This window comes from Polypterus senegalus, chromosome 9 (genome assembly GCF_016835505.1).
Source record: "Polypterus senegalus isolate Bchr_013 chromosome 9, ASM1683550v1, whole genome shotgun sequence".
Classification (NCBI taxonomy): Eukaryota; Metazoa; Chordata; class Cladistia; order Polypteriformes; family Polypteridae; genus Polypterus; species Polypterus senegalus.
The window spans coordinates 4548137-4560621 of NC_053162.1; the positions used below are offsets into that span (position 1 = coordinate 4548137).

Below are 12485 nucleotides of genomic sequence, written 5' to 3' on the forward strand. Positions count from 1 at the left end.
GGCCATATATAATATTATTAGACGGCTATGCAATGTGCTCCACCTTGTCTGAAGTCCTCTGCCACAGCCTCAGTTTTGCTCGTTTCAAGTCCTGTTTGATGACACCAATAGACGTTCCTTCCACTCCAACAACTGTCCTACCTCACTCAAGTCCAAAGGTCCAACTAATCGCTTCAGAAATGTCCAGCAGCCCACACTCTGTTATCGGCTCTTACAAAGCCATGGACATTCCAAAACATAACGGCACAACCCGTCCATCAGTGTCAAGTATTTGAACCACAAAACAGACAAAGTCAGGTATCGGTGAGGTACAAAGGGCAACAGAAAGATGGCGCCATCTGTTTACTGGAAGGGAAACGCAAAAGTGAAATCTTCAAGGAGGTGGATGAAGGAAGACGCTAACAAGACGGCTTACCTCAAAAACTTCTTCATCGAGTATTCTGGTGCCAAACACGAGAATGCCCTTGGTGTCAATAATCGGGTGGGCGCTCCTGTCCAGCGTCTTTGTCATCTTCTTCTTACAGTCTACCACCAAGGTGACGGTTTTCTTGTGAACACTGATAGCTACACGATGCCACCTGTGGGAGAGAAACTGTCACTGCTTCTGTTGTGTAAATGACAGGCAGGTCAATGAGAACTTTGTGTTCCCTACTTACTCAAAAACATACTGCTAGGGAACTGTTACTGACTCCTCACAAAGCATACAAGAAAAACACAGAACTTTTATTTTTTGGGGGGCTCTGTAGGACACCCACTGATCACAATCTTAATACCATAGGTGAAATGGCCAAGTGTTCATTCATTGTCAGGCCCACTTCCCCAGTTTAATGTGAATACTCATCCACACTTCCTAATGCCGACGGGTCAAATCCAAATTATGGCCGTCCCGTGGCTGCCATGAGCATAACATACAGTTAAAACTTGACCTGATATTTACCTGGATGGGCTGACCCCTCATTTACAAACAGCCATCAGGGACTTCATGCAGGTGACTCCCCCACGTCTGCACTGCTACAGCCATTCTGTTTACTGTTGCTTTGTAACTGCTGGCCATTTAACGCAGCAGTCACATGACTGTCATGTCGCCATGTTGCACGAATAAAAACTGGCACTGCCCACTCATCTGAGGCCAAGCTTTGCATTTCAAATGATAAAATGAATATTTAACAGAATACTTTGGGTTGGCATTAGGACTGTTTCTGGCTATGATTTATTAACTTTGATTTTTGTTTAATGTTTATGGCTTTGATGATGGGGTTTATAATTCATTCTCCTGGTATTTGTGCTCCTTGCCTGCTCCATTTATCATTTCTTCACTCTTCCCCTGCAGGTCTATTCCCTTTGGCACACTGAATTCCAGTAGCATTTGTTACAATGCTAATCATAAAGTAGCCACTGACCTATCCATTCTTCAAATCTGCTTATCCTGGGCAGAGTCCTGGGAGAACAATCATTAGATGATAATAATATATATATATTATTTATTTACTTTTAACCACTATCTTACCCTCCTAACCAACTATTATCCAAAACATCATTCAGTCAGTTTTAGAGTGAGAGTAAGTGTCACGGAGCACTACTGTCCTGTCTGGACTGAAAAGGCATCCCAGAAAAACACAGGATTGGAAAAAATACCAAAGCCTGAACACACAAACTAAACTCAAAGTTTAAATACGCACAGCAAACGTCAGAAGCTTTCAACAAAATAAAAGCAACTCATATGTTAGTCTTTCCAGGAAATATCCAGAAACAAAGAGACAGAGGAATAGACAATACAACAATAGATAGATAGATAGATAGATAGATAGATAGATAGATAGATAGATAGATAGATAGATAGATAGATAGATAGATAGATAGATAGATGAAAGGCACTATATAATAGATAGATAGATAGATAGATAGATAGATAGATAGATAGATAGATAGATAGATAAATAGATGAAAGGCACTATATAATTTATAGATAGATAGATAGATAGATAGATAGATAGATAGATAGATAGATAGATAGATAGATAGATAGATGAAAGGCACTATATAATTTATAGATAGATAGATAGATAGATAGATAGATAGATAGATAGATGAATGGCACTATATAATTTATAGATAGATAGATAGATAGATAGATAGATAGATAGATAGATAGATAGATGAAAGGCACTATATAATAGATAGATAGATAGATAGATAGATAGATAGATAGATAGATAGATAGATAGATAGATAGATAGATAGATAGATAGATAGATAGATAGATAGATAGATAGATATGTAAACTGCTATGTAAGGTTGATGGGTACTCTGAGTCACAGGTTGAGATCAGCTTTTCTGATTTTTTTTGTGCCCAGTGCTACCTGGTAAAACTCTGGCCTACTGCCACCTTGAACTGGATTGAGCCACCTTGAAAATATAATTTATGAATATTATGAATAAATGAAGAATGTTCCGGAATGGTGTGTTATATCACGTCACACACTGGATCTTCCATGCTTTTCTGCACTCCATTCTCCTCTACTCCCACTTTGAACCCTGGTGGGCTCAGTTTCACTTACTTCCCATCAGCCAGGTTTATGCCCCTGAAGAGCGGGTAGTCCTCTGGGCCAGGTTTACCCATATGGTCCTCATAGAGGAACACCGGCGAGCGGCCCATTTCCATGCCAATCTGCTGGATGCCTTGCTCATTGTAAATGGACAGGAGGAATGACTGACTGCCCTTCTTTGGCTTCACAGTGGTCAAAATGGAGAAGTCCTCAGGAAAAGATGAATCTACAGAAAAAAAAACAAAAAGCCATTGTCAGTCTTACTATAGGCCAAAGCATACTGATCTCATTTTAATACTACTGGGAAGAAAAAGTAGAACTACAAAATAATAAAACTTTTTCTCCTGATCCTTTGTCTCTTGTTGTGCTCAATGCTGCCAAAACAAGCTCTGGCTTCTAATAAAAATGAACTGGAATAGCTGTTAATAAAATGGGGGGATATGTTGACCTATTAAAGATGGTGGCACCATGGAACAGGTCTAGAAGACAGGTTTCAGGTATACATGTTACCCACATGTCCAGGTGGGAGTTTCCTCCACGGATTCTGACTTTTCCTACCTTATCCCTGAGACACAGTTATAGGTTAACTGGTGACCTTTTCTGGCAGGTAGGGTCAGTGCCTGCTTTGTGCCCAATGTTGCTCCCTCAATATAGAATGTGGGAAAAGTGGGCACAAAATGTATAGAACACAACCCATTATCTGGTAGATGTCACAAACATTTTGATTTACATAAGAAAGCTTCTCCATGAGGACATTTAAAAATGCGATTGTCAGATTTCATTTGAAGCCCACAGTTTATTAGAAAGCAACAACACAACTGGAAAGCATCAGTGCCCTTGGCTTGTGTTATACAGACCTGTGAAGGTATGGCATGGCAGGGCACAGCACAGCATGGGCTCAAATGGCCTCCGACAAACACTAGGAAGTCATTCTGCCCCACACCTCCTGAGCGCTTCCACACTTCTATTCCTTGAATGGCCCTTTGACTCCTAGGCTAATAATTCACATCCTTCAGTAAAACACCTGAGATGACAGCAGCACAGGAAATCAATGGACATCTTAAATTCCCCACAGACCCCCAGGATGTGTGGTTTTCTATTTGGCCTGCAAATACAAATTCATTCTCACATTCTCGTGTCCCCGAAAATAAACGAGCCCCAAACAGAGTGAAAAGGAATAGGTTGTGACTGAGGGTGGCACAGCAGTTAGCTCTCCTGCCTCTAACCTCAGGAGCTGCTCACCATGTGGTGTGTGGAGTTTGTCCTCCCTCTTCAGGTACCCCACTGTCCCCTGGTGACATGCTAGCGATACATCAGAGGAAAATAAAGTGGGGGTCTGCCAGCTGATCATTTAAAAGCCAAAGGTGGTCTGGGCATGGGAGAGCAAATGCTGGACGAATAGTTTGGACATGGAAAGCGAAAAGAGTTAAGAACCTAATTATTAAAATACACTTTAAAGCCAAGGCCCAACAGAAGATTAAAAAACATAGATTAGAACAAGAAATGTGCTATTTAAAGTACAGAGATAAAACATGGAAGGTGCAATATGATCAATAGACAGACAGAAAGATGGGTAGCAATGAGATGTGTTATAAGTCAGATATGAAAGGCACTATATACAAGACAGACAGATAAATAGAAAGTAAAGGCATTATATGACAAATATAAATGATGCTATATACTAGAGAGACAGATAATAAAGGCAATAGAAACAAGGCAGATAGATATGAAAGGCTCTATATAAAAGACAGATAAATAATGGGCTAAAATAGAAAGATGAAAGGCACTATAAATGAGACAGACAGACATACAAAACACATATATATATATATATATATATAGTATATATATATGAAAGGCTCATAGATAGATAGATAGATAGATAGATAGATAGATAGATATGAAAGGCACGATAGATAGATAGATAGATAGGTAGATATGAAAGACACTATATAGGTAGATAGATTTGAAAGGCACTATTACTAGTATTAATAGAATACTATTCTACATTAATAGATAGCAATAATAAAAATCCTAGGGTACTTTTTAGAGCAGTGGCTAAATTAACAAATGGGAATTCAGATCAACAGTGCAAAATACCAACAGATATTAGCAGTACAGACTTTATGAACTTCTTCAATGAGAAAATTAAAAATATAAGATCCCAGATCTCAGCATCACAGTACAAACCAAATACTAGCTTAGCAGACCCTGTCTCACATTGCATTCAGCACTTTAATAATTTTAATCCTGTAACTGAGCAGGAAGTCGTAACTTTAATTTCGAAAATGAAGCCCACTACTTGTTCCCTAGATCCAGTGCCAACAAAACTAGTAATAAGTGCAATGGATGTTCTTGTAGCACCAATTCTAAACATTATCAATAGTTCATTATTGCATGGCACAGTACCTGATGCACTAAAAGTGTCAGTCATTAAACCTTTACTTAAAAAGTCAGACCTAGACCCACACATACTAAATAACTATAGGCCTATTTCAAATTTACCATTTCTCTCTAAAATACTAGAGAAAGTAGTCGCCAGTCAGCTTCAGTCACACCTTACGCATTACAATTTATTTGAGAAATTCCAGTCTGGCTTTCGCACTGGTCATAGTACAGAAACGGCACTAACACGGGTTGTAAATGACATTCTGATATCCTCTGATGAAGGAAATTCCACTGTAATTATGTTGTTGGACTTAAGTGCAGCGTTTGACACCATTGACCATTCTATTTTACTGCACAGGCTAGAAAGCGATGTTGGGCTTACAGGCCCGTGCTCGCTTGGTTCAGTTCTTATTTATCAAATCGATTCCAGTATGTACAGAAATGTGCTGACAGTACTCCATCATTATACACAGAAGTTCAATATGGTGTCCCAGGGCTCAGTACTGGGACCTTTACTGTTTTCACTTTACATGCTTCCACTGGGATCTCTCATTAGGAAACATAATGTTAATTTTCACTCGTATGCAGATGACACCCAGTTATACCTTTCATTTAAATCAAATGAAGTTTCTCCGATGTTGTCTTTAATTAGTTGTGTTAGTGAATTAAAGGAATGGATGAATGAGAACTACTTGTCTTTAAATACAGATAAAACAGAGATGTTAATTGTTGGAGGGAATGACGCTGATCACAGCAATATTTTGTCGTCATTTAACTCAGTTGGAATCCCAATTAATTTTACTGAATCAGCCCGCAATCTAGGAGTTATCTTTGACTCTAGCATGTCATTTAAAGCATATTACAAAGTCGTCCAAAACCTGTTTTTCCATCTTAAAAATATTAGGAAATTAAGGCGCTTTCTAAATAAACAGGATTGTGAGAAATTAATTCATGCATTTATCTCTAGTAGGATTGACTACTGCAATGCGGTGTTCACTGGCTGTTCAAACTGTTCTCTATACAGCCTCCAGTTAATCCAAAATGCCGCTGCAAGAATTATTACAAGAACAAGAAAATATGAACACATAACCCCAGTTCTTAAATCTTTACACTGGCTCCCAGTTAAATTTAGGGCAGATTTCAAAATCCTCCTTTTAACATATAAAGCATTAAATGGCCAAGGTCCGCTTACTTGTCTGAACTTATCATGACTTACAAACCTGAGCACATTAAGATCTCAAGATGCCGGTCTGCTTAGGATTCCAAGGATTAATAAAATAACAGTGGGAGGTCGAGCTTTTAGTTACAGGGCCCCTAAACTGTGGAATGGTCTTCCTGCTTCCATAAGAGATGCCCCCTCGGTCTCAGCCTTTAAATCCCGGCTGAAGACTCACTACTTCAGTTTAGCATATCCTGACTAGAGCTGCTGATTAACTGTACATACTGCATCTCTGTTGTTAGTCATTAGCACTATAACATAAGTAACATGATAATTATATTTGAATACTAACCCTCACCTATTCTGTTTCTTTTCTCGGTACCCAAATGTGGCCATTGGTGCCACGCCCACCTGCCAAGTTGTTTGCCTGCCTATGGTAAAGTCATCCCTGATGGAGGATCACAGGAATCATGGGAAAGAGGGGTCCTTTCATCGGAGCAATGTTTCAGCCGTGGCATGGCCAAATGGAGATGCAGCTAGATGGATGAGGTCTCCAGGACTCTAAAAATATCCAAACCTAATTATGTCATATCATCTACTGTTAAACCGTAATTCTAAAATTTTTATTATGCTGTCTTAAGGAATTGTTCTGTTGTGTATATTGTATTGTATTGACCCCCTACTTTTGACACCTACTGCACGCCCAACCTACCTGGAAAGGGGTCTCTCTTTGAACTGCCTTTCCCAAGGTTTCTTCCATTTTTCCCTACAAGGTTTTATTGGGAGTTTTTCCTTGTCTTCTCAGAGAGTCAAGGCTGGGGGCTGTCAAAAGGCAGGGCCTGTTAAAGCCCATTGCGGCACTTCCTGTGTGATTTTGGGCTATACAAAAATAAACTGTATTGTATTGTATTGTATATAATAGATAGATAGATAGGTAGATAGATATGAAAGGCACTATATAGGTAGATATATATGAAAGGCACTATATAATAGATAGATAGATATGAAAGGCACTATATAATAGATAGATAGATAGATAGATAGATAGATAGATAGATAGATAGATAGATAGATAGATATGAAAGGCACTATATGATAGATAGATAGATAGATAGATAGATAGATAGATAGATAGATAGATAGATAGATAGATAGATAGATAGATAGATAGATATGAAAGGCACTATATAGATAGATAGATATCAGGAGCACACACTGATACAGCGCATTGCCGTACCCACCACACAACAAACCAACTCATGATCCAGATTAGGACCCAAGTGCAGCCATGCCACGGGTGACACCTCAGCACCACACTAGTAGAAAGATAGAAACGAAGGGCACTACAGACAAAGTTAGACAGATAGGCTGATATGAAAAGACACGATACACAAGCCAGATAAAGGCACTATATGTCAGATATGAAATGTGATGTATACTAGACAGATAAAACAGATATGGAAGGTGCTACAAATGAAAGGGACCACATATAATATTATTAGACGGCTATGCAATGTGCTCTACACAAGACAAACAGATATGAAGAGTACTAACGTATATATCTGTAAGACAGATGACAAATAAGTGCAGTAAGACAGACAGGTATAAAAGTTACAGTTCTGAAGTCCTAGGTTCAGGTCTTAGCCCCTCTGGAGTTTACAGGTTCTCCGTGTATACAGATGGCACTATGTAAGTAACAGATAGGAAAAACACTGAAAAAAAGAGATACATATGAAAGGCGCTATATTAAAGATACAGATAAACAGCTAGCTTGACAGATAGTATACACCAGGTGGTCAGTGTAGTTGTTAGCATTATTTCCTTATCGCTGCTCCAAATCACAGGCTCTGTGGAGTTTGCATCTTCTCCCCATGTCCAGATGTTGTTCAGGCCTACTGTACATGTCCAAGTGTGATTGTGCCCTTTGCTGTGCCATCCATAGCTGGTTTAGATTCCGTTTCCCTTGACGCTCCCATTGGTGTGTCGACAGATGGCACCACTTTTGTAAAGTAGGTGTACAAGTCACAGCTGGACGACGTTTGAATGTTCTGCTTTCTGATTTCACGCCTTTTTAACTGCAGGCTGAGATTTGCTCCAGCTGAAACTTATTAGGGGATACAAACAGGTTTGGTGAAAATTCATTTTGGGGGTGGGATGGGCTTTTCCAGCTTTCTAAACTTCTCTGTTGACTGTGGAGCCGATGCCAAGCCATTGTGTATTCTTTATCTGGCAGATGCTTGTGCCTCCTAACAATTGGCACACCGAGGCAGCAGCTGCCCTCCTTACATGCATGACTATCATACTTTCATGATGTGCTAGCATGAGAATGGATTTAGTAAGTAAACTTGAGCAGGCCTCAAGGAGTAAAGAGCTCATCTTCATTCTAATTGAATTCCGGATTTCTCTTTACAAGAGACCCCTGAGACAGGCCAGGAAAGATAAAAAAAAAAAAGTGGAAAAAAATAACAGAAAATCAAAAAGCTGGGGAATCCACACAAAGAACAGTAGTGTGATACTGGCCGACATGGCACACACACACACACACACATAAAGCAAGAAATGACGACATTTACTGTATTAGGGCAGCTTTCACAGAGACCTTAAATGATCCCAAACAGTAGGGGTGTTGGCCACCAAGCCAAGAAAAGTCAGGAATCTTCATTAAATTGAAAACACAAGCAGCTGTCAGAGCTGATAAGTCATTTACAAGAGGCAGGCCTCAGCGTCTTTACATGCATTCCTTCCCCAGCATGAGAAAGATTTTTAAGAATTAACACTGAAACATTTCCTCCATTTCCTGTGTTCCATATCCTTGCTGGGATTGTCTGTATGGTGACGGCTTTGTGTCTTTTGTTAAAAAAAACACGGCAGTTTTAGAAAAGACCAAAAGACGTTTGGAGTAAAACACAAGGAAAAGGAGCGGCAGGCGCAGCGGCAGAGCAAAGGAGGGTATTGGGAGTAAGTGGAAAATCCATCATCTAACCCACTATATCCTACAGGGTCACGGGAGCCAAGGCAGGAAACAAACCCCAGGCAGGGTGCACACACACACACACACACACACACGGGACAATTTAGAATCGCCAATGCACCTAACTTGCACGTCTTTGGACTGTGGGAGGAAACCCACGCAGACACGGGGAGAACATGCAAACTCTGGGAAGCGAACCTGGGTCTACTAACTGAGAGGCAGCAGCGCTACCCACTACGCCACCGTGCCGCTGAGTGGGAAACGATTTCAAATAAAATTAAAAAATAAACCAGGTGTTTGATGAAATGTCAGCTGTGTAAATAAGGAAATGCAGAACAATGTATGGCTTCTCCATTTCCATTTAACATGTCACCTCTTCTTTCTATCCAACTACGCATTCTATCTCTCCATTATAAACTGCTCAAAAAAATGAAAGGAACACTTTGAAAACACATCAGATCTCAATGGGAAAAAGAAATCCTCCTGGATATCTATACTGATATAGACTGGGTAATGTGTTAGGAACGAAAGGATGCCACATCGTTTGATGGAAATGAAAATGATCAACCTACAGAGCCCTGAATTCAAAGACTCCCCAAAAATCAGAGTGAAGAAATGATGTGGCAGGCTCGTCCATTTTGCCCAAATTGAATTGCAGCAACTCCAAATTGTCCGCAGCACTTTGTATGGCCCCTGTGTTCTTGTATATATGCCTGACAACATCGGTGCATGCTTCTAATGAGATGACAGATGGTGTTGTGGGGGATCTCCTCCCAGATCTGGACCAGGGCATCACTGAGCTCCTGGACAGTCGGAGGTGCAACCTGGTGGCATTGGATGGACCAAAACATAATGTCCCAGAGGTGTTCTATTGGATTTAGGTCAGGAAAGTGTGGTGGCCAGTCAATGGTATCAATTCCTTCATCCTCCAGGAACTGCCTGCATACTCTCACCACATGAGGCCAGGAATTGTCGTGCACCAGGAGCCACTGTACCAGCATAGGGTCTGACAATGGGTCCAAGGATTTCATCCTGATACCTAATGGCAGTCAAGGTGCCTTTGTCAAGCCTGTAGCGGTCTGTGTGACCCTCCATGGATATGCCTCCCCAGACAATCATTAACCCACCACCAAACTGCTCATGCTGAATGATGTTACAGGCAGCATAATGTTCTCCATGGCTTCTCCAGACCCTTTCACTTCTGTCACGTGCTCAGGGTGAACCTGCTCTCATCTGTAAAAAGCACAGGGTACCAGTGGTGCATCTGCCAATTCTGGTATTCTATGGCGAATGCCAATCGAGCTGCATGCTGCTGGGCAGTGAGCTCAGGGCCCATTAGAGGACATGGGGCCCTTGGGTCACCCTCATGAAGTCTTTCTGGTTGTTTGGTCAGAGACATTCACACCAGTGGCCTGCTGGAGGTCATTTTGTAGGGCTCTGGCAGTGCTCATCCTGTTCCTCCTTGCCCAAAGGAGCAGATACTGGTCCTGCTGATGGGTTATGGACCATCTATGGCCCTCTCCAGCTCTCCTAGAGTAACTGCTTGTCTCCTAGAATCTCCTCCATGCCCTTGAGACTGTGCAGGGAGACACAGCAAACCTTCTGGCAATGACACGTATTGATGTGCCATCCTGGAGAAGTTGGACTACCTGTGCAACCTCTGTAGGGTCCAGGTATGGCCTCATGCTACCAGTAGTGACACTGACTGCAGCCAAATGCAAAACTAGTGAAGAAACAGTCAGAAAAGATGAGGAGGGAAAAATGTCAGTGGCCTCCACCTGTTAAACCCTTCATTCCTGTTTTGGGGGTCATCTCATTGTTGCCCCTCTAGTGCATCTGTTGTTAATTTCATTAACACCACAGCAGCTGAAACTGATTAACAACCCCCTCTGCTACTTAACTGACCAGATTAACATCCCATAAGTTTCATTGACTTGATGCTATACTCTCATTAAAAAGTCTTCCTTTAATTCTTTTGAGCAGTATATATTACTAGGCGTCCCCCGCGGCTTCACCTACGTGTTAATAAAACAGGACAGTGAGGAGGGCCCTGCCAGCTCTCTACACCTGACGTCACTCTTCCCCCTCTGTCTCGGATTAGCGTAAATATATCACTCCTGTCAAGCGAATTATGATTTTTAGTGCAATGTGATGAGTCGCAAAATCAACCAGAATGTTCAAGCAAATTCTAGAAAAAAACCCAACCTAAATCCGTTAAGTAATCCTCTCGTTCGCTAAGTAAGCGGAATTAAGGTTACGCCCCGAGGCAGACACATGAGTGAGGAGGGCCCCGCCCCACAATGAGTCTCTCTTTGCGACACTTAGCACGAAGAGAAAGTCACAAAAGCAACAGAATGTTCAAGCAAATTACAGAAAAAAACCTGATCTGAATCCTTTAAGTAATTCTCTCGTGAAAAGCGGACAGACATACAAACGGGTCTAAAAAACTATAAAAAATTTTGCGCTTGGACCACAAAACTTAAAACCATTTCTTAGCGATCACCTATGAGCTAAAGGTAACCTACATTCCAAATTTCAAGTCCTCATGGGATAATTCGTGATGAATGAGTCAGTGGTATTTGGTTTTTATATATATATATATATATATATATATATATATATATATATATATATATATATATATATATACACATATATATATATACAGTATATATACACACATATATATATATATACACATATATATACATATACATATACATATAAATACATATATATACACATATATATACATACATATATATTGTGAAAAGGCGCTATATAGCGCCCGACCCGGCACAGACTACACAGAGGCACGTGTTCACAATTCTTAATTCTTCAACCGTGGGCACACGTCTTCCCCGTGTCCCACAGGCCCAACACAGTCCCAAGCACAAAAACCCATACAAACCAAACTTTCCTGCTCCACCTCTCCTCCCAGGCAACCTCGTCCTCTTCCTCCCGATTCTGGCCCTGATTGCTGGGAGGCAGGCCCTTTTATATGGGGCTGATAAACCATCCAGTGTGGTGGCTGGTTCTCTGCAGCACCCCCTAGCGGCCACCCCATCTCCCAACCGGGCTGCTGTGGTGGACTCCATGTCCCATGGAGCCACGGGGGAGATTGAGGAGGGATCCACGGCCAGGGAGACTGCCCCCAAGCGCCCTGGGGAAGGTAATGCAATGTCCATGATGGCTCCCCTGGGACGTATGTAGCAGAGGCGTCCCGGCCGGGCATGGGACCCGGCTGTCCGTCACAATATACATATACATATATAAATACATATATATATACATACATATATATACATATACATATATACATATATATATATATACATATATATATATAAATATATATATACATATACATATTTATAAATACATATACATATACATATATACATACACTATAGGATGGTCC

At 40.9% G+C, this 12485-nt stretch overlaps 1 protein-coding gene across 2 annotated transcripts in view; it reads right to left on the bottom strand.

Annotated features, from left to right (window-relative positions):
- LOC120535077 (collagen alpha-1(XI) chain-like) overlaps nt 1-12485 on the bottom strand; it is a 456300-nt gene that overhangs the window by 300755 nt on the left and 143060 nt on the right. For both annotated transcript variants that reach the window (XM_039762625.1, XM_039762624.1), the window contains exons 3-4: nt 2559-2772; nt 416-578 (exon numbers count right to left, since the gene is read on the bottom strand). In XM_039762625.1, the coding sequence (XP_039618559.1) occupies nt 416-578; nt 2559-2772 (377 nt within the window). The remainder of the gene's footprint in view (nt 1-415; nt 579-2558; nt 2773-12485) is intronic.